Source organism: Moschus berezovskii, chromosome 11 (assembly GCF_049115385.1).
Source record: "Moschus berezovskii isolate FMDL1 chromosome 11, NW_MosBer_1.0, whole genome shotgun sequence".
Classification (NCBI taxonomy): Eukaryota; Metazoa; Chordata; class Mammalia; order Artiodactyla; family Moschidae; genus Moschus; species Moschus berezovskii.
In genome coordinates, this window is record NC_142470.1 from 14,367,565 (window position 1) to 14,389,915 (window position 22,351).

At 57.1% G+C, this 22,351-nt stretch overlaps 1 protein-coding gene across 7 annotated transcripts in view; it reads right to left on the reverse strand.

Annotated features, from left to right (window-relative positions):
• The window catches only part of DAB2IP (DAB2 interacting protein), a 211,903-nt gene that overhangs the window by 131,098 nt on the left and 58,454 nt on the right, over positions 1 to 22,351 (reverse strand). For 4 of the 7 annotated variants that reach the window (XM_055400007.2, XM_055400005.2, XM_055400009.2 and 1 more), the window contains exon 1: positions 5,049 to 5,313. The exons of the other annotated variants lie outside the window; for them this stretch is intronic. In XM_055400007.2, coding sequence (XP_055255982.2) covers positions 5,049 to 5,172 — 124 coding nt within the window. In that variant the 5' untranslated portion in view covers positions 5,173 to 5,313. Of the gene's footprint in view, positions 1 to 5,048; positions 5,314 to 22,351 lie in introns of those variants that run through there. 7 annotated transcript variants of the gene reach the window in all.

Consider the following 22,351-nt stretch of genomic DNA (forward strand, 5'->3'; position numbering starts at 1 on the left):
CAAGGCCTGACCTCAGAAGGATCTGCCTACGGAGGAACAAGGTGGTGTATTCACAAACTCAGGATGTGCAGTGAGGCAGAGCTGGGCTCCACTCTTTCTGAGCTGCCTGAAGGTGGACAAGGCTCCCACTCCCTGGGACACGGTTTCCTCACCTAACACATGAGAATAATGCCAGGATCCATCGCACAGTGCTGTTCTGTGAGTGTTAAATCAGGCAAATAACCGAGTTAAGCCCCCTGTCAACACGGAGCAGGCATTCAGCAGACGGAAGTCACTGGAACTGCATTACCTGCCATGAGGAGGAGTGACGCTCCCAGGACCTGAGGCACGTGAAGGTGGGGAGGGCCTGGGGAAGCTGGGGCCGACCCCTCAAGGGAGGGACGGTGTCTCAGCAGGGACAAAGGGAGAAACGAGGCAGAAAAGGGAGCGTGCACGGTCTCAGCCAAGCTGGGGGCTCTTGCGTGGGCATTTAAAGGCTGAGGGGACCACAAGGTACAACCAGCCCCAACCTGGGCTGTTCTCAGGCTTGTCCAGCCCCCAGGACCCACACTGCTGCCCAGGGGCCTCTCAGCAGGTCTCCCTGAAGCCGGGGTCCCCAGGAGTGGCCCCAGCACCCGTCTTTCCCTCTGGTGGCACTCGGGCACCTCTCTACCCATTGCTCCCAGTTGGGAAGCAGATTCTTCAAACCAGCAGCCCCCCAAACCGTGCTGCCACCTCACTGGGGCTCCAAACCCCACTCTGTGAAGGTAGCCCCTCTGTGCCTCACTGTCTCCCGCTGGACCCCAGGGGCTGGATCACTCAGCTGCCAGCTTCTAAGTCCTGGGAGGAGACCACCACCTCAGGGGATCAGCCCAGTCCTCCCGGGCACCTTGGTGAGGTCTCCTGCCTGCATTCCTCGGGGGATGCTGGGGCTCTCCTGGGAGCCCCCTCCCGAGGCCCCTCTCACTGATTCCAGCAGAGCTTAGCAGGAAAGACCCCCAGGTGGAGCGGAGGAGAAGCACACAGCAACCAAGGCACAGGGCCATGCCATGGGGTGTGTGGGGGCGTGGCAAAGGAACTGACCATCTAAGGAGAAAACACAGGCCAAGACCACAGCGCCCAGGCAGGGCCTGGCATGTGTCTGGATGCCTGGAAAAACTCAGATGAAGACATAAAGAAAAGAACCTCCCCTGAGAACAGGGATGGGCACTCCAAGAGGTCTCCTGACACGTGGAGGCAACAGAGCAGGATTAGCCCCACCTGACAGATGGGGAAACTAAGGCCCTGGGATGTGCCTAGTTACATAACTAGCTCATGGCTGATCTGAGCTTATTTCCCATGACCCGCTGCCCTGTACCCCAGAAAGGACTCAGTGCCCCACGGCAGCTCAATAAGCCAGTTTCCCCAACCGACTGGGAGCTTGTCAAGGGCTGGGAGCCTGTGCATTTCCTCCCCATGTGGCCCCGTTCCCAGCACATAGCAGATGCTCAAGCCGTGTTTGCTAGCTGAGTGAATGGGCGAACTTTACTCACGCAGGGGGGAAATGAAAGTTTTCCTGGGGGTACAAGTAGCTCAGACAGACAAAGCTTATCTTGACCTTGGTGGGAGTAGGTGGGAAGGTACCCTGACTTGGTGACACACTTTGGGCGGCAGGACCCCCTCAAATTTATGGGTCACACCCAGCCTTCAAGTGGGCTGAGCCACAAGGTCCAATGTAAAGTGGCCAGACGACCCTCGCCACGCCAGCATCACCATTTCCACCCTGCCTCCGGCCATCATCAAACTTCGTGCCCCAGCCCCACTAACAACAGATTCACTCTGCCTCTTCCGAGCATTCAGGGCCCAGCGAAGGGAAGAGCCTTGCTGAGTGCCTCACTCTGGTCACACCTTGGGGGGCTGCAGACACTGTCCCTCACTGGCAGCCCTGCCAGAGACAAAGTCTTCCTCTTGAGCCTGCAGGGAGCTCCCCGCCAGCCACTCCAGAGAGACAGTGGGGGCAGTGGGCAGACAGGTGGCAGGCTGGTCACAACTCTTCCCCTGGCCAGGCCCAGCTGGGTCCCCACCACCTGCCAACTCTTCCCTGTTCTTTCCTGTCTCTGAGCAAACACACATCTGGGTTCTCGGTCACTGTCCTCCTTGCTGGTGGCAGATGCCGGAATGGGTGTGAAGCAAGGGCCGGATCAGGGCTGGGATGCTTGGGGACCTGATGATGTCACCACACCGCCATGGGACCAAGCCCACCCCCCCACCCCCCGCAGATGGGGAGGTTGAGGCCTGAGGTCACAAAGAATGAGCTCAAGGCCTCGGGATGGCTCCCCCAGCAAGAGTTCCCACCTGGGTGGGGGTGCTATTCTCAGGGGGAGAGGTGGTCCCGGAGGCATAGTCAGGGATCTGGGAGTTTATTGGAGGGAGGTTTGTCCCCCAGCCGGGTAGCTCCACCTCTTACCCTGCCAGGCATTTCCCCTGCTCCCACCCACGATTCCACATCGCTCAAGGGCCTGTAATCAGGCCCCAACTACAGTTCCCCGCTATCCCCTCTAACCAACGCACGCCCTCTGCCACCCCAGGATGGATCCCACCCACAATAAAGTAAGGTAAAGTTAGTTACTCAGTCACGTCTGACTCTTTGTGACGCCATGGACTGTAGCCCGCCAGACTCCTTCAGCTATGGAATTTTCCAGGCAAGAATACCAGACTGGGTTACCATTTCCTTCTCCAGGGGATCTTCCCCACCCAGGGGACGAACCCAGGTCTCCAGCATTGCAGGCAGACTCCTTACCATCTCATCCACCATACCAAGACATTTTCCAACTCCCGGTCTTTGCACTCTGTCCAGAGTAAGGACATCCTTACTTTGCTCTGTAAGGATAAGGACTTACTTACGGATAAGACTCACTCTGTAAGAGTAAGGACATCCATAGCTCACACCACATCAATTGTGGCCGGAGTCCCAAGCAGCACAGGCTTCTAGCTTTCCATGTATGGGGTTGGCCACAAAGTTCATTTGGGTTTTCCCATCACATCTTATGGAAAAACCTGCACAAGTTTTTGGGCCAGCCCAATATTTCCTGCCCTCAGTCCTTAAACAACCCTGCTGTCATCACCTCTATTTACCAGACAAGGCCACTGAGGCTGAGAGGTAACTGGCCAAAGGATGGTGCAGACCCGGGGCTTGAACTCCCATCTGACTCAACCACTCCCTCTGCCAAAGGAAACTCTAGCCAGGTGGTGAGAACCGGTCCAAATGTCACCTCCTCTGGGAAGTTCTCCCTGATTTCCCCAGACGTAACTTCTGTTCAGGAACAGTCTCCTCCCGCCTCCCTGCAAGCTGGGTGCTTGACTGGGGCTCTCACACAAGCAAGCCTGCAGACATGCATTGATTGTCTCCTGGTCAGTTGGCTAAGCAGGAGGGGGAGCTTCTGATCCTCTCTATGCCCACGGGGCTAGAGCTGGGCTGAGGTCAAGAGTGAAGCGAAGGTCACAGAGGGCATGAGGCAGGGGTGGGGTGGGTGCAGATGGTGCCCTGAGTTTGCCGGGGCATCTACACAGCTTCTGCTTCTCACAACCTGAACCCATTTCTCCCCGAATCTTCCATGTACTACCAGCCCCCTTTGACAGCCTAGGAAGCTGAGAAAAGGGACAAACCTTGCCCAATATCAGAGTGCTTGAGCCTAGATCTCCGGTGGCCCAGGGCCAGGCTGGAAGGAGGGAGCAGTCAGGGACCTCTTCAAGGAAGGCAAGGGGGAGGAGATCACAGCCTTGGGAGAGGCTTGAAGACTGAATTCCCAGAACACACGCGCATATGCATTCCCAGCCTCAGCTTGAACCCTTCCATGTACGGGGAACTCACTACCTCAGGAACTCACCACTTCCTGAGGAAGCCGTGTACATTGCTGCTGAGCCCTGACTGTGGGAAAAGTCTTCCCCATTCCGGGGGAGGCAGATGAACTTGTACTGCCTGCCTGCCTGACTGATCCTCTCACTGACGAGAAAACTGAGGTTCCGGGCAACCACAGGGTCCAGGCCACAAAACCAGAGCCCGGAGCAGGGGGCATTTGACCAGATGCCAAGCACAGGTTTGCTCAAACTCCTCTGGGTCAGGCTGGGCACCAGGCCAGCCTTCCGGATTCCCAAGATAACCTGAGGGTGTAAATACAGCCCAGGTATCCACTAGGCGCTCCCAACTCCCCCACCCACCTTCCTCCCACCCATGGGCACCTCCATGGGCCTGAGCCTCTGCCAGGGGCTCCGACCTACCCAGGGCCCTTTTGAAAGCCTCCTCCTTCCAGGGGGGCCTCCCCACTCCCTTCTACCCAGCCAGGGAAGGAAGTCCCGGCCCCCACCCAGCCCCCTGGATCACACGCCTTTCCAGCTGAGGATCCTGTTACTGGAAAAAGAAAATGCTGCCTGCACCTCCCCCTCCGTGTCCTGCCTCCTGGCCTTGAAAGAGAGAAACTCCTTTCAAAGGAGGTGGCGCCCACCCTCGCCCGCCCACCCAGAGACGTCCTGGACAGATGTTACAAGCCACCGCTGCTTTGGAGCCAAGGACCCTGGAACAGGACCTCCGGAGTTCCACCCACGTGTCCCTCCACCGAAGAGGTGGTGGAGTCCTGGTTAAGTCCCAGAAGAGCAGCCAGGGGGTTGGGGGGGGAGGGTAGGCTGAGAGGACAGGGTCCTGCGAGCCTGGGGGGAGCCAGAACCTGAGGCAGACCCCCTCAGGGTGACTCCATGGCCCCCCCACCCACCGCTACTGAATAAACTGAGGCGCAGAGGTCCAAACTGAGGGTCAGAGGCAAGAAGCTGAACGGTGAGCTCCACTTTGCCTGCCCTTGGCAAGAGAAGACCCCCAAGCCTCAGTTTCCCCCATCCCCGACCACCCGACCCCAGCGTGGTGGATGGGGAGAAGCTGGGGGAATGGGGGACAAGCAGACACAGTAAGGGGCAACCACAGGGGGTCGGGTCCAGGTAAATCGACGGCAGGAGGACCTGGGGGCCCAGGCACCCCCGGGCACCGGCGGGGAGCCGGGCGCGAGGGAGGACCCAGGGGTCAGGGGTCGGGGTGCGCCTACCCCTGGCGGGCCGAGTCCGGCTGCGGGAGCGGCTCCTCTGTCGCTGCAGCCGGGGTCGCCTGAGCAGCCGGTAGTAGTAGGAGGGCCTCCCGGTGCTCTTCCTGGCGCCGCCGCCCGCGGACATGCTGCCGCCCGCCGGGCACCGGGCAGGGCCTGGGCGCGCTCACTCGGGCCCCATCGCCCGCTCCGGCCGGCCCGGCGGGCGTCCCCGCGGTCCCCGCGCGCCGCTGCGGCCGCGCCGAGGCCAAGGCTGCCCCACAAAGTCGCTCAAACTCCTCCTCCCGCTCCCGCCCTCCGCGGAGCAGCCGGCCCCGCCGCGGGGGCCGGGACCGGGAGGCCGGGCTGGCACGGGCCCGGAAAGTCAGTGCGGGAGAAATCCCGGCCTGGAGTCGGCGGGGCCAGGCGGGCCGGAGTGCCCGGGCCCCCGGGCGGGTCCCCAGGAGGGTCGTCGGGCCCTGGGAGCCCGCGGCGCCCCACTCCGCCGGCGGGTATAGACACCCGCGTGCGGGGGCTCTCTCGGCACGGGGCAGGGCGCACGCAAGGCGACCAGGCGGGCACCCTGCCCTCGAACTGGTCACCCTGGATTGGGGTTCGAATGAGGCCGATGCCGCAAGGTTGATTTCTACACCAGGCTCCCTGGGCTGAGCACCTTCCCACAAACACCACCTCGCCAACACACATCAGGGGCCCTGCCAGGCAGAGAGCCGTCTCTTGTGGCTCAAACGGTAAAGAATCCTCCTGCGGATGCAGGAGATGAAGGTTCGATCCCTGGTCTGGGGAAATCCCCTGGAGAAGGGCATGGCTACCCAGTCTGGTATTCTTGCCTGGAGAATCCCATGGACAGAGGATCCTGGAGGGCTACAGACCACAGGGCCACAAAGAGTCGGGCAGACTGAGCAAGTAACACTTCACTTTCACTTCACTTCAGGCAGGACATTCACCTGTTCTTTTAAAAATCGTTCTGTTTGATACATGTATTACTTTTATATATTTACAATTAGGGTGTGTATTTCAAGCGCACAAAATCTAGAGAGAACAGAATGAACACCTATGTATCCGTGGGGGCTTTGCCAAATCTGAACATTTTGTCCCTTTGATTTAAAGTGAAAATGAAAGTCGCTCAGTCATGTCTGACTCTTTGCGACCCCATGGACTATACAGTCCATGGAATTCTCCAGGCCAGAATACTGGAGTGAGTAGCCTTTCCCTTCTCCAGGGGATCTTCCCAACCCAGGTCTCCCGCATTGCCCACGGATTCTTTACCAGCTGAGCCACAAGGGCAGCCTTTGATCTAAACCCTCTCCCAAGTGAAACACCTCAGATGCTGTAAGGTCTCCCTCACTGGGTATTTACAGCAGTTCTGGCAGGACTGCAGACAGGGCAGAACCATCCCTACCCCAGGGATGGAAACTAAGGCTCCCTCTATGGCATCCTGCTGAAAGCCTTCAAGTCAGGCAATCCCCAGCTCAAGAGCCATCCATAGCTCCCCAGAGTCCCAAAGCCACAAGTGCAAAGAAGCTTCTTTGGTATTTGAGCCTCCAGTGATCTGCTGCTGCTGCTGCTGCTAAGTCACTTCAGTCGTGTCCAACTCTGTGCGACCCCAGAGACGGCAGCCCAACAGGCTCCGCCATCCCTGGGATTCTCCAGGCAAGAACACTGGTGTGGGTTGCCATTTCCTTCTCCAAAGCATGAAAGTGAAAAGTGAAAGTGAAGTCGCTCAGTCTTGTCCGACTAGTAGTGACCCCATGGACTGTAGCCCACCAGGCTCCTCTGTCCATGGGATTTTCTAGGCAAGAGTACTGGAGTGGCTTGCCATTGCCTTTTCTGTCCAGTGATCTGATCTCCCCTCAAACAACCCCAGCCTCACCTCTGTTCTTCCCCTGCTTCTCACGGCTCTTTACTCATAAGAGACACGGGTCCCATCCCTGGTCAGGAGGAACCCCTGGAGGGGGAGGTGGCAACCCATTCCTGTATTCTTGCCTGGAGAATCCCATGGGCAGAGGAGCCTGGCAGACTACAGTCCATGGGGTCGCAAAGAGTCAGACACGACTGAAGCGACTTAGCACGCACTTCACACACACACTTCTCACACACACACACACAGGGAACCCCTGGAGGGGGAGGTGGCAACCCATTCCTGTATTCTTGCCTGGAGAATCCCATGGGCAGAGGAGCCTGGCAGACTACAGTCCATGGGGTCGCAAAGAGTCAGACACGACTGAAGCGACTTAGCACGCACTTCACACACACACTTCTCACACACACACACACCCACACACACCCACAGGGAACCCCTGGAGGGGGAGGTGGCAACCCATTCCTGTATTCTTGCCTGGAGAATCCCATGGGCAGAGGAGCCTGGCAGACTACAGTCCATGGGGTCGCAAAGAGTCAGACACGACTGAAGCGACTTAGCACACACTTCACACACACACACACACACACACACACACACACACACACACACAGGGGACTGGCCTCCTACCGACTTTTCTCTGCTTGGACTTTTAGTCCATCATTCTAGGGCCCACCTCCTGCGGCCTTCCCTGGCCACCCTGGCCATTTGTGGGAGTATCTCTCTCTACACTGCCTTGCCTCTGCATTCATTTTTAAAATTATTCTCATAACCATCTGCCTAAGCCCCAACCCTCAAGTACAGAAGGGGAAACTGAGGCCCTGGCAGGGAGAGCTACCTGCCTCGGTGACAGAGACAAAGGACCTCAGACGGGACTCCGACAAGTAGTCCTAAGGGTGTGTTGGTGGGAGAGTCACATGGGGGGCCTGAGGTAGTCTGGACGGCTTCCTCCAGCACAGCTGAAAAGGTGGGGCCCTGGAAGAGGTGGGGCGGTCGGCGGGAATCCAGACCAGGTTTTGCACCTCACAAAGGAGACCCCCTCCCTTGCTCCCTCAGCCAGGGGGGAGGGCCCCCAGGTCAGGAGAAGCCTGGATCACAGCTGGAAGCCAGGCGCCTTCCCAGGGCCAGGGGGGAGGGGCTGGAGGGGTATTGCTCCTCCAAACCCTGTGTGGGTTGTCAGAAGCCATCAACTCCCCTGGCCCCTATCCCCAGAGCTCTGGCCAATCCCTGGGGAAGATGGGAAACTACAAGGGCTGCAAGGACCCCATTAGCCTCCTTTGGCTAAAGCACCGCTCTAGCTCATTTGCAATAGAGCACATTACCAGGAACCTCTTTTATAAATGCAGAGGCCCCTGGGTAGAGCAATACCATCTTCCATGGAGAGGTGGGCCAAGCTCTAGAGCCTCCTCCAGGACATCCAGTTTGGACCCTTCCCACTCTTCTGGGGCTCCTGCAGCCACTTACCCACACCTTGGCATTTCCAGGAAGAATAACTTCTGCAGCCAGGCCCACTAGTTTTGGGGGGAGGAGGACTCCCAAGAGGTCCAGCTCAGGATGGGGGCAAGAGTCATTTGGCCCAGTTTCCCCAAAAAACAGGAATTCCCAGGTTCTCGCACAGAGTCGGACACAACTGAAGCGACTTAGCAGCAGCAGTAGCCAGGTTCTAGCTTTCCTGAAGAAGAGGAGAGACTGATCAAGTGATCAAGCTGATTAAGGCTGGGACGAATGGGTCTTGGTCTGGGACCCCCAACTAGCAGATTTAGAAGAGTGTGTGTTGACGGGGGACTTCAGGATCTCATCTGTAAACACAGCTGGGCTCCAAAGGTCTGGCGTCAACTCTGCTTATGCTTGGGTTCTCAAGTCCGTCTCTGTACCTCCGTTTCCCCGCCTACAAGAAGTTACAGACTCCTAACTTACCTGCCTCATGGAGGGAGGAGCTTTTGCATTTCTGGCCTTGGGATGGAGTGGGCATTGCCAGGCATCCAAGCTGAACATCTCCTCGGGCCTGAGATGAGGACCAAGAAGATACCAGCTGGGGGCCTGAGTAGGGGAGGGGCAGGGGGGGAGGTGAGAGAGAAGGTCCAGGACCCCCAGGCACACAGAGCCTGCTCCCTGCACACCCAGCAGAGCATCTGGAATCAATCCCGCTGTGGAGCAAGCCACCCACCTCCTCCCGCTGCCCCTGTGGCCTCCTCCCTTCAAACAGAAGCAGCCGCTTTCCGGAGACTGCCCAGACTGGGGGGGGGCACTTAAAAACGCCACCCCCCCCCACATACCACCACCACTTCCTGCCACAGACCTTCCTTCAGGGGGAAGCCCCGGCCAGCAAGGGCTCCCCAGACCCTTGCGACCGGTGAGCCAGGGGCCCTGGAGGCTGTCGTCCCTCAGTGGTCTTGTTCTCTCACCGCAGTCCTGCCTCCAGAGGGTCTCCTGAACAGACCCGGCTTCTACTGTCCCACATGCTCTTTTGGGTGGTGTTCAAGGCTGCAGCCTCTGTTGCCCCCGGCCCCTAAATGGCCCAACTTGTTAAACATGTGTATTTCTGAGGTTCCTCCAAGACACTTGGCTCAGTGGGTCTGGATGGAGACTGGAAATCTGCATGTTTAGTAAGTGCCAGGCAAGGGGATGGGGGCTAGTTAAGTCAGATCCAACCTGACCGCACATCACCTTCATCATCCCTCAAAAGCCCCCAAAGGTGAACTTCCAGAGTACCACAAAGGACCAAGCTGTCACAAAACAGCCAGCCCCCTCCCTCTGCATGCCAACCCATGCCAGGCACTCTGATCTATCTGCTCTCAGCCTCCAAAGGCTCCAGCCTCTGCCCTGATGGTCACATGGCTGCCATGAAGGTCTCCCTTCTGCTCCCAACTGGCGAACACTCCTTACCCCTCAGGACCCAGCTCAGACATCACCTCATCAAAGCAACCTGACACTCTCCACTCTTGCCACACCCGACCGGTCAGGTTTGAAGAGCAAGGACAGGGGAGAAGACCAGAGAAGGATGGACATGAAGAATTCCCCTGTGGGCACAGGACCATCAGGATCCAGCGGTCTGGAGGGGAAGAGCATCCTGCTGGGCTGGAAGTCCAGGTCAAGCACAGGCCAGGCCAGGGCTGGGTCAGGTGGGCTCAGAGGCAGGGAGGGCCCAGCCCAGAGCAGCCTCACATCTTACTGGGCTGTCAGATCGACAGTCATGCGAGGAAGGAGAACACAGCATACAATCAGAATTATCCCCTGGAAAGCCTTCAATTGCCCATCCCGAACTGTGTTTCTTCCCGTGTAAGGATAGATCACCCATTTCCTCAACTATCGAGCTTCCCAGGTGGTGCTAGTGGTAAAGAACCTGCCTACCAACGCAGGAGACATAAGAGATGCGGGTTCAATCCCTGGGTCGGGAAGATCCCCTGGAGGAGGGCATGGCAACCCACCCCAGTATTCTTGTCTGGAGAATCCCACGGACAGAGGAGCCTGGCAGGCTACAGTCCATGGGGTCCCAAAGACATGAGTGAAGCGATGGAGCACAGCACACAGCAAAGCAGGAGGGCCTGGTCTTTTCAGAAGGGCCATGTTGTGCAGGAAACCACAGCAACAACAAACATCCCATACTGGATTCCATTCTGGGAGGAGAGATGCTCACGCCTGGAGGGAACCAGAGCCAGAGACCTCTAATAGGAAGATTACAAGTTTGTCTGAGGGTGAAGTTTGGATTTAATAGCAATAAACTGTATTCAGCACTTACTGACTGCTTTAGCTATGCACATTATCTCATTTGATGGTCACCACCTTCATTTCACAGAAAATACTGGAGGGACAGAGAGGGTAAGGAATTCCCCTAAGGTCACACAGCTTGCACTAGGAGTCAGGATGTGAACTCAGGCAGGCTGGAAAGAGCAAAGGTCTTAAGATTGAGCAGGACCTTATGCTGAGATGGAGGAGGGGCAACAGCCTGGAACTTTCCTTAAAAACCAGCTTAGGCGAGGAGGAGGCAAGAAGGGATGGAATCCTGACAGGGGAAACACTGTAGCCCACGCCAGGCTTCACACAATGGGTGTCTGGAGGGTTCAGACCTGTCAGGTTTCCTGTCGGGACGAGGGTGCGCAGTAGTGACCAGGGGAAGTCCCCAGCCAGGCAGCCCTGCATACATCCGCCTCCCAGGCTGGTCCCAACCTCTGAGTCGCTGGAGCCCTGGGCAGGGTGGGGAAGGGGGTGCTGTGGGGGAAATTCATGGTTGAGGTCACGGGTCTCTGCCCCGGGAGGCGGCCTGTCTGACAGGCAATGACGGCTTCCTGTGTCCACTGCTCATCCGGGAATACGGCTGGACCACGAGTAGGACCTTCATTCAGATGGGGGAGGTTGGAACTGGGTATCACCAACACGACAGGAGGGACACACAAGCCCGAGAGGTCACGTTCAAGTGCTCGAGGCCCAACCAGCTGTCCACCCCTCCACCAACCTCTGGACTTCCTCCCTAAGGCCATCAACAAATTTAATGACATCCTTCATAAAAAATGGCCCAGTCAGAGCGATGATGACCCCAGGCTTAGATGGCCCTGCCCTGCTCAACACAGGCAGAACTAGGGGACCAATCAAGCGTGGATATTGGAACACACACAGATAGGGCTTCGGGTACTGTGAGTGTTTTTTTGAAATCAAGTCATCCAAAACTGGGCTGAGCCCTTGGGAGAGGCAGAGCTCTAAGGGGGTGAAAGGCCAGTGGGCAGGGTCATTGTGTTTCTTTGGGTGCTGTGTGACTCCAAGAAAGTCCCTTGACATCTCTGGGCCCCAAGTGCCACATGTTAAGACAAGTTATCTCTGCTAATCCACCTCCATGGATCCCATCGGGATCTAGAAATTTCCTCCAGTCCCAAACCATCACCTAGGTGCTTCCTCCCGCCCTCCAGAAGCCCAGAGAGGAGGACACATCTCTTTTGTACATGTCAACAGCCTGTCGTAAATCCTGGAAGGTCAGGGTTAGAAGGAAACCTCAGAGCAGGTGATGGAACCGGGGAAGCTGTGGACAGCCACTTGCCGGGAGAAGCCTGCCTTTAATTTGTCACAAGCTGGGATCTGGCATCAATTCTCCACACATGGAGGGTCTGATGGCCCATCCCACCCCCGCAGTCAGGGTGGAGCACGATCACTCCTCGCAGATGGGGCAATGAGGCCACGGGAGGGAGGGACTCCCCCGAGGTCACACATGGGAGCTGGGGCTTAGTCCACCTTGGGGCTTAAACAGCGATGCCAAGACCCCCCTTTCCTTCTCAGTGACCTGGACCACCCCTCCCAGATGCCTGATGCGTTTTGCCCACAGGTGCCCGGCCTCCACTCCCACTGCTCTGCAGCTCGGGGCTCCAAGTCTGTAGCCGGGGGAGGAGAGGATTCGCTCTCCAGGCCCCAGCCTCAGCCCCTCCTTCTCACTCCCACCCCAGCAGCCGGCATTTCAGCCCAGATGGCCAGGCCCAGAGCAACTCTCTCTGTGTACTTCCTTTCCTGCCCTGACCCAGAAACGCTGCCAAGCTCCAGGCAGACCCACGGCTCCTCTTTCTCCCGCCCAGCCTGGGGCCGAGGCTCCAGGTCTCAGGTCTCCTTCCGCCCCTTCCAGCTGATGGGGCTAGACAGCTCCGCACCCACTGAGCAACAAGAGGGGGTGGCATATGGTCCCAGGGTGAGGTCGAGAGTCCCCTCCCTTTCCAGGCAGGCCTGCCTAGTCATCTGTGAACCAGTTCGTGGCTGGCACTGGCCTGGGTTCCAGGGGGAGGGGAGGGGTCTTGTGCCATCCCTGCAGATCCCACTGAGGAGGACAGATGAACCCAGCCAGTAGCCAGCTTCTAGGAGGCTCCCATCTCAGCAGGGAGCTGCAGGAGTATGGGATTTGGAGTGCGGAACCAGCACTTCTTGGCTGTGTGACTTCAGCTTAGTACCTTTACCTCTCCGTGCCTCTGTTTCCTCAACTACGGAACAGGCATGATGATACACTTGTGGGGTTATAGAGGGTCAAACAGTGAATCAAAGCCCTGTGGACAAACTGGCTGACATCTGCCCCTGTAGGCTATTTTCTTTCTCACTGATCTGTGGGCTCCTTGAGAGCAGGACAGTCAGATCTGGTCAGCACATTAACTGGCCCAGAGCAGGCTCTCCATAAATCTGACTGGGAGAGAGGGGGGCAGCATGGGAAAAATGGCTGAGCCCACCTGATCTGGACTCAGCACTGAGGAGAGGTGGACGGAGAAATCCTGGAAGACTGCCTGGAGGAAGAGTCACTGGGCCTGAGCTAGAAGGCTGAGCAGGGGCTGGAATAGAGAGCAGAGGAGTATATTCTTTGAGGGGCCGGCAGCATGAGCAAAGACCCAAAGATGGAAAACAGCAAGGCATATGCTGGGGGCAGCACATAAACTGTGAGGCCAGAACAGAGGATGAGGCAGGGGACTGGGGAGCAGGCTCTACGGGGGCATGTAAGGGTGAGAGCAGAGAGAAGAGATGGGAGATAGATCCAAGGAGGGATGAGGCCCAGGCTGCCCCGCCGGAAGGGGAGAAATAGAATGGGAACTCTGGCTGGGTAGGCAGAGGATCAGGACTCCAGGCCTGCTGTGTGGCTGCATGACTTTGAATGAGTCACAGCCCTCTCTGATCCTCACTCCGCAACTGAAAGGAGAGGCTGGCCCCATTCGGCAGGCCTGCAGGGTGGGGCTAGGCTCAGTTCAGTTCAGTCGCTCAGTCATGTCCGACTCTTTGCAATCCCATGGACTGCGGCACGTCAGGCTTCCCTGTCCATCACCAATTCCCCAAACTTGTTCAAACTCATGTCCATTGAGTCGGTGATGCCATCCAACCATCTTATCCTCTGTCATCCCTTTGTCCTCCTGCCTTCAATCTTTCCCAATCTTCTTCTCCTGCCTTCAATCTTTTTCTTCAATCTAGGGCTAGGCTAGATGCCTGTGAACTACAGTTGAAGAATTTGAAGTTTCCTAGCAGCTTTCTTGAGGAACCACTGGCTAAGACGGTGCTAGACAAGACTGGATACCCATCCAACCCTTGAATAGGACGCATATGGCCCCACCTCAGGGCTTTTGCACATGCTGTTCCACTATCTCACACTCTAACCTCACACCATCAGATGTCAGCTCCTTCCTGCCATTCAGGCCTCAGCTCAAATACCATATCCCTGTCACCTTATCTCAAGTACCTCTGCCCCAATCCCCACTCCCGATCCCACTGCCTCGTTTTATTTTCTTCAACTTATCACTTCCTGAAACTATTTTGTCTGAGCATTCGGCTGTTCACTAATTGTCTCTCTCCAAACTTTAATGAGGGCAGGGGCCTCCTTAGTCCTGTCCCAGGCATGTCCCCAGTGCACACAGCAGCGCTCAGAAAACATCTGATGAATGAGAAGAGCGAAGGAAGCTGGGTTCAAAGCCACCACTTTCTCTAAGGGGACCAAGGACAAGGTACTTCACCTCTCTGGGCCTGGGTCTCCTCCACATGGCATGGGCACAATGGGCTGCAGAATTTACTATCAAGCAGCAGCCTGTGCATTTTTTAAATCTGTGGGGAGAAAATTCATCTTTGGCTATTATAAAATCACTCTTTATTTCTTGGGGTTTCCCTGATAGCTCTGTTGGTAAAGAATCTGCCTGCAATGCAGGAGACCCCAGTTCGATTCCTGGGTCGGGAAGATCTGCTGGAGAGGGGATAGGCTACCCACTCCAGTATTCTGGCCTGGAGAATTCCATGGACTGTATAGTCCATGGGGTTGCAAAGAGTCAAGACACGACTGAGCGACTTTCACTCACAGCAGCCTGGGATTGGTTGGGAGGTCGTGATGGAAGTCCTGACCCTAGGCAGGAGCTGGCAGAAGAAATGAAGGAATGAATACATGCTTTTGCTTTGCTGTGTGCCTTTGAGCGAGGCCCCTCCCATTCATAGGCCGTTTCCTCTCCTAGAAAATGGAGTCGCCTAGGTGGTCTTTCAGATCCCTTGCACACTGACACTCAGGGCTTCTGTCCTCAATCTGGAACAGAATCGGGAGCCCCAGCAGGTGCTAGAGGAGGGGCAGGCTGTGCCAAAGCCATGGTTCTCGCACTTAATGACTTTTCCTGGAGATCCCACCCAGTCCATTGCTGGAATCCGGAGTGAGAATTAAATGCAGCTTCTGCAACCTGTCACCCCTCGACTCCCCTTGAGAGTGAGAACAATGCAGCTCTGCCCCTACCCAAGGAAGGCATTTTGACTGGAAATTCCACCACGGGAGAGGAGGAAGGGCTGGAGTCCTAGAATTTCTGTGCCGGCTCAGACAGGAAGTAGCTGAAAGTTTGGGGCCAAGGAAAACAAGTTCAAGGTCATCCTGGAAATCGGTGCCCTGTTCCCCGCCATGGTTAGGGACACGCTCCTTTCCCCAGGTGGGTCTCTCCTGGTAATTAATGATTAGCACAGTGTGTATGTGTTGGGGCGGGGCGGGCTGTCCAGGACCTCAGGCAAAGGCTTGTGCTATGCTCAGTTGCTTCCATAGTGTTCACCTCTGCTGTCCGTGGGATTTTCCTGGTGAGAACACTGGAGAGGGCTGCCATGCCCTCCTCCAGGGGAATCTTCCCAACTCAGGGATCGAGCCCATGTCTCCTGCGTCTCCTGCATTGGTAGGCAGATTCTTTTCACCACTAATGCCACGTGGGAAGCCTGGCAAAGGCCTGCTGCTGCTGCTGCTGCTGCTGCTAAGTCGCTTCAGTCATGTCCAACTCTGGGCAACCCCATAGACGGCAGCCCACCAGGCTCCCCCGTCCCTGGGATTCTCCAGGCGAGAACACTGGAGTGGGTTGCCATTTCCTTCTCCAATGCATGAAAGTGAAAAGTGAAGGTGAAGTCGCTCAGCCGTGTCCGACTCTTCGCGACCCCATGGACTGCAGCCTGCTAGGCTCCTCCAACCATGGGATTTTCCAGGCAAGAGTACTGGAGTGGCAAAGGCCTAGGAAGAAGCAAATCTCAAGCAGCCTCATCTAGCATACCTTGGATGACGGGGAGCTCACTACTGAACTGGACCCCTGTCCTCAGAAAGGCTGAACGTGCAGATGCCTTCCCACAGCTAGGCCTTGCAGAAGACCTTCAGGGATCTAGTGTGCACCCCCTCTCTAAGCATGGCTCAGAGGGCCTGGGACTTGCCCAGGGTCCCCCAGACGCCCCCAGCTACTCCCTGTTTCCAGTAGCAGATGGAGCTGTTACAGGCACACCTGGAGGGCTGGGAATATGTGTTTGAGCTTCAGTCCCACTCCTGCACCCTCCTGGCCAAAATGCCAGGGCTTGGGGGAGGGGGTGGGCTGATCTCTCACTGACCTTTATTAGACAGCCCAGAGGACAGAGGGAGGGGTCCTAATTTGATCCTGATCCCACTGACAGCCCTGGGGAGGCAGTCTGGGTTACAGGGGTCTCAACACAGCCCCTCTGACCCCATGGCCTTCCCTTGCCCTGCGGCCTCTGCCCCAGGAAACTGCAGGGCAGTTTCAGGAATTTCCAGACCTGGTCTCTCTGACTTCGTGTTCCTTGTGTCCTGCTGGCACTCCCTCTCTCGTACCCACCCCCCCTTACACAGCCTCCTGTGCATGTCCAGACCTGCCTTCCCACGTATGCCCTACGGCGGAGGCTCCTTCCAAGCCCTGCCAGGCCAGACCCACAGAGCAGCCTGGAGCCCTGGGGAGGTACTGGCCGGTGCTGCCCCCTACCGGGATGCAGGGCCCTGGGAAAAAAACGCTTCTTGGCCCTGGTAGGACGGACCATGGGGAGACCCAACCCAGGGTTCCCAGGGTGTGCTCCCCGAGGGCCCCAGGGGGGACTGGCACAGGGTCCCAGTCTGCTGAGTGACTTAGACAAGCCCACCCCCTCGGTGCCCCATCCCCACTGGGTGGGAAGCGGGGCGAGCAGAACCTCAGCTCTCAGACTTCAAGGCGTTTTCAGTCCCCTGGGGCGCATGTCAAAATGAAGGTGCCCAGCCCACCGGGGAGGGTCTGGTTTAGCTGGCCTGGGAAGAGCCCAGGAATCTGCATTTTAACCAGCAGAGGGTGGCGCAGTGTAACGGTAGGTCCCACACTGACCTACCTACTGCCCTCCCTCAGTGCCCCCGGCTCTATGTGGAGGCTTCTGGAACTCAGCCCTTCAACTGGGTTAGTATCCTTTACAAATTGCAGCCTGTTGCCTTTCTCAGCGGAGAAGGCAATGGCAAGCCACTCCAGTACTCTTGCCTAGAAAATCCCATGGATGGAGCAGCCTGGTGGGCTGCAGTCCGTGGGGTCGCTAAGGGTCGGACACGACTGAAGTGACTTAGCGGCAGCAGCAGCAGCAGCCTTTCTCAGCACCTGTGTGTGGCAGGCAGGCAGGCAGGCAGGGATTGCTGTTGTTGTTGTTTAATTACTAAGTTGTGTCCAACTCTTTGTGACCCCCCATGGAATGGAGCCTGCCAGGCTCCTCTGTCCATGGGATTTCTCAGACAAGAATTCTGGAGTGGGTTGCCATTTCCTTCTCCAGAGGATCTTCTGACCCAGGGATCAAACCTGCCTCTCCTGCATCAGCAGGCAGATTCTTTACCGCTGAGCCACCTGAGAAGCCCAGGCTCAAACTGAGGCTAAGAGCAGAGGACGGTTTGTCCCCATCCCACAGTGAAGCTCCCAGCTTCCACCTCCCTCCCTGGGCTCCCCAAATCCAGTCTAGATTCTGGAGCCCAGCAGGTCAGTTCAGGCCAGGCAGCAGCCCTGACTGGCTCCCTTTGTCCTGGTCTCTGTGCCCTCTGACCTCACCAGGTTTGGGGCTGATTAAACTATCCCCTTACAGCCCCGATAGGCCTGGTGTCTTCTTACAGGCTGGAAGGAACGTGGTCCCATCGGAGGCACCACTGCCAGCTTGGAGCTGGAGCTGGAGCTGGACACTGCTGGCACAATGAGATGAGAGAGCCTTGCCCAGAGTGTTTGCAAAGACCAACCCAGAGAAATCAAGGCGCAGAGAGGGAAGAGCCTTGCCTAAGGTCACACAGGACCCAGCTGTTAACCCCACGACAGTCACTTAGTCTCTGCTGGGCCATATTAATTCAGTGAGTCCTCATCCCGATCCTAAGAGGAGGACACTCTTCCTCTCGCATTTTGCAGGCACAGGAAGCAGCCAAGACTCGATTTCAAGCAGCCTGGCTCCTAATCGTGACCCTGTGCTGCCACAAATGTCTCCCCTTACCTGTCCCCAGGTAATTCAGCTACCAGCCCCTTTCTAGACACCAAGAAGACAGAGCCATTTGTAAAAAGGTGTCCTGAAGCAAAAACGCTGGGACGTTGGCATCCAGTCCCAGTGGGGGTGGGGGTCAGTGGGTGCTGCCCCAGACCCCTCCCCGATGTCACCTGTCAGCACTCCAACACCTTCCCCCGCCTCGGCCACAATGACCCCAGCCCCCTCCCCCAGCTTCTCTTCTTCCTGGCTTTGCTCCCACCATTCCCACTCCTAGGACACAGGACACAGGACTCTGTGAAGCGGATTATTGCCAGCTCCACATTCCAGCTTGAGTCTGTCCACCCCACTCCTCTCCACTGCCACTATCTGCATCCAGGTCACCGCCATCTCCAGCTCTGGGGACTCTCACAGCCCCTGACTGCACCCCGCCCCCCAACCACGCACACACGCAAATCCAGCCTTACCCTCCTGAATCTATTTTCCACAAAGCAGCCGGAGCGAGCATTTTAAAAACAGCCCTCTCTCCCAGCCACCTTGGCCTTACTGGTCTTTGGACACTCTTTCTGGCTCATCCACCCCTCCCATTGCTCCCCCTTCTCACCCCCAGCCACCTGGTCTACTCCCACTCACTCTTCCTTTCCAGAAGGTCCCCTTTCCCTCCCCAGACTGCTTCCCAAGTCATTTTCTCCAGGCTCCTGCCCCTTTCCTGCAGGGAGCCCACCACACTGTGCCATGACATCTCTTTTTTGATGATTCATCTCACATTTGTCTCTCCTGGCACAGCGCTCCCTGAGGGTCGAGGCCCATCTGCCTGGCTCACTGTCATAACCCCAGTGCCCAGGCAGGCGCTGTCACATGGCCGCTGTCCATCAAGGGGAGGACGGGGTGGGGGGGGCATCACCATCGTGTTTCCTCGAAATCAGAGGATGTGGAAGATACTTTGGAGCCCCCAGACTTCCGGGCCTCTGTTCAGCATGAAGCTCCCGGGCTCACAGTGAAATGAGGTCACATGGCCTCCGCCCCAAACAAGTCCCACAGCTCAGGACTTATTAATTCTCCTCCCATAGGTTTCAGTGCTTTTCATGCTGTGATTTATAGCCCATTCAATAAATTTCCCCCATTATCTTTCACATGCAGCGTGCTGCCTTTCTGCCATTTAATGATGCATTTGGCTCGCAGGGGCCTCTCCTGGGAGAAATCATCTGAGGCTTGGCTCTGGGATGCGGGAGTGGACCGACAAGGCTATGTGGGATTCTAAGGGCTCTTTTTCAGACCCAAACCTGGAGCAGGTCTGAGCCTACACTCAGGGCTAACTGGGCAGGAGCCCAACTCCTCCCCGCTCCCTCCCTCTGGCAGGAAAGCCTGGCAGCGAGAATGAAGGCTCAGATGTCCGGTTGCCCATGGGGGCCCTAGCGGCCAGTTTTAGGATCAGACTGCACACTCTGGTGCTTCCCTGAACCAGCCTCAGTGGTTTCCAGAGGCTCCGCAGCCATGATCTTAATCGCTGTCTCCAACTCCCCAGGCAAGACAGGAACCCATCAGACCCGTTTCACAGATGAAGAAACGTCTCTGAAACACAGGGAGGTTGCCTCCCAGCCTTGCTTCCCCCTACTGGGTGCTTGCCAGGCTTCAACGCAGCCAGTAGAGGTTTCTGAGGACAGCCTCTGTGCTGGCTCTGTACCCAGTGCTTGGCTTGAACTCTCTCACCACAACAATCTTTAGGAGAAGAAAGTGCTCTTATGCCTATTTTACAGATGGGAGATCCAGCCTCAGAGAGAAGCAACTTCCCTGGGCTTGTTCAGGACGAAACGGGCAGTGCCCGGAGGAATTGCTCCTGGGGTGAGGGTTGAGAAGGGTCTGGAGACCCCAGGGAGCACACCGCTCCAGGCAGAGAGACCCAGCCCAAACCACAAAGCGGCAGAGTGGCAGGGAAAGCTCGAGGCCATACGCTCAAAGGCTGTGATCCCACCCCTGGGGGACCTTAGCTGTGTGACTGCGGCGAAGTTCCTTAACCTCTCTGGGCCTCATCATCCCCCCCCCCCACCCCGCCGTCTGTCTGACATGAATACCGTCCTCCCAGCACTGTCACGGGATTTGCATGAGGCAACACGTGGGAAACTGTAAACATGTGCCTTATAAACTGTCCAGTCCTGGGCCATGTCCCTTTGGCATGTTAGGACACTGGCACGAGACATCATGCAAAGACCTGCAGGAAACCCTTGGGCTGCTCCTGGCCAAGTGTGACCGGCAGCTCTGGACCATGAAGGGATATGGCCACCAGACACGGGCTCCTCCTGTGGTCACAAGCTGCTTACCTCACGCCGGTACCAGGCACCTCACACCCAGGCTTGGGAGCGACCGGACAGCTCTCCTGCTCCCGGGACACGTGGGCCCAGTGCTGCCCGGCTGGCAGACAGGGAGCGGGTGTTGGCCAGAGAGGGGCACTCCAGTCCAGCCGGCCCCAGCCCCCTCCCCTGGCCCTCAAGTACTAGGTCTGCTTCCCTCTGTCCTCCTGCTCCTCAAAGTTTCTGCTTCCACTTTATAGTTTCCGTAGCAACCACCTCTCTTCCTCTGATTGTTTCCCTCCCTCAGTCCCTTTACCCTCTTTACAAGCAAGTCTCTCTCTTCTTCATGCTAAAGGGAGAATCACAGGGGGTGGGGGCAGGAGGTCTGGCCAGGAGAAAGAGGGCAGAGAGGGATAGGGCTGCTGGGGAAGAGGCGACTTCTGTCAGGGTGCAGTCAGGGGGCCAGTGCAGCCACAGTTTGCCCCCAAATGACCCCTGGGCGCGAGACTGCCCATAGGCTCCACCACAGTGGGCTTCTTGAAAGGTGACTCTCCTGCACAGAGTCCCAGCCTGGCCCTGCATGGGATGCTGAGCCTTTGCAAGCTGACGGGGCTTCAGTCTGCTTGTCTTCACTTGCAAGTGCCCTGTGTTTGGATGGCCTCCACACCCAGGCCCCACTCTCTGCTTCAGCGTGCCCTTCCTTTCCTAGGGCCTGGCTCCAAAGTACCCCGCCAGCATGGTCCATCCAGCCCTCCCAGCAGCCACACCCCATCAGAGCCTCTCTCTCCTCCACTGTGTCCGCCCCCTCACCCGAACCCTTCTCCGAGGTGGCCTTCTGCCCCGCAGGCAGGGTGTTCTGGACAGCAAAGCTTCTGCCTCCTTCACGCCATCTCCGAACCCGCCTACAGGAACCCACCCTGAACCCACTGCCAAAGAGACCGGGGCTTCAGCTCGGGGGTCCACCCCCAGCTAGCCACCCACCAACCCTTCCCAAGTTTGCTCTAGAACTTGATGTTGTTCCCTGTGGCTGGGAACAGGGATGGAATTCACTTCCTCCCAGGCCGCTTGAGGCTAAAATGAGTCTGTGGGTCTGAAAGAGCTTGGAAAACTCTGAAGAGCTGTGCCGAGTCCAGGATTATTTTTAGACACTGGATTAGTGCCGCCCAATAAATAGCCCAGAGGCCCGTGACCCCGTGGGTCTCAAGCCTCTTTCTCTCTCTCCACCTGCTGACCTCCCGAGGCAGGTACTGCCCATGTCTGGCCAGCTCCATGCCAAGGTCCGACCTCTCTAGGCAGTGATCCACACCACAGTGAATGGCCACCAGCTTCCCTCTCTCTCTCACACACACACACACACACGCACACTCACACACATGCACACTCTCACACACACACACTCGCACACACACACACTCGCACACACACATTCACACTCACACGTAAACACATGCACACACATGCACACTCATGCGTGCATGCACTCACACACATGTGCACACACACGCACACTCACACACATGCACACTCTCACACACACACACTCGCACACACACATTCACACTCACACGTAAACACATGCACACACACATGCACACTCATGCGTGCACACACTCACACACACGTGCACACACACGCACACTCACACACATGCACACTCATGTGCGCACTCACACACGCACACTCACACACTCACACGTACACACACATGCACACACACATGGACACACACACATGCACATTGACACACACATGCACACACACATGGACACACACACATGCACATTGACACACACATGCACACACACATGCACACTCACACATGTGCGCACACACATGTACACTCACTCACACACATGTACACTCACACACACATGCACACTCACACACACCTGTACACTCACACACACACACACGCAGCAGCAGCAGGTTAACTACTCCAGCCAAGGGGGCTGAGGGGTCCTCTGAGGCCG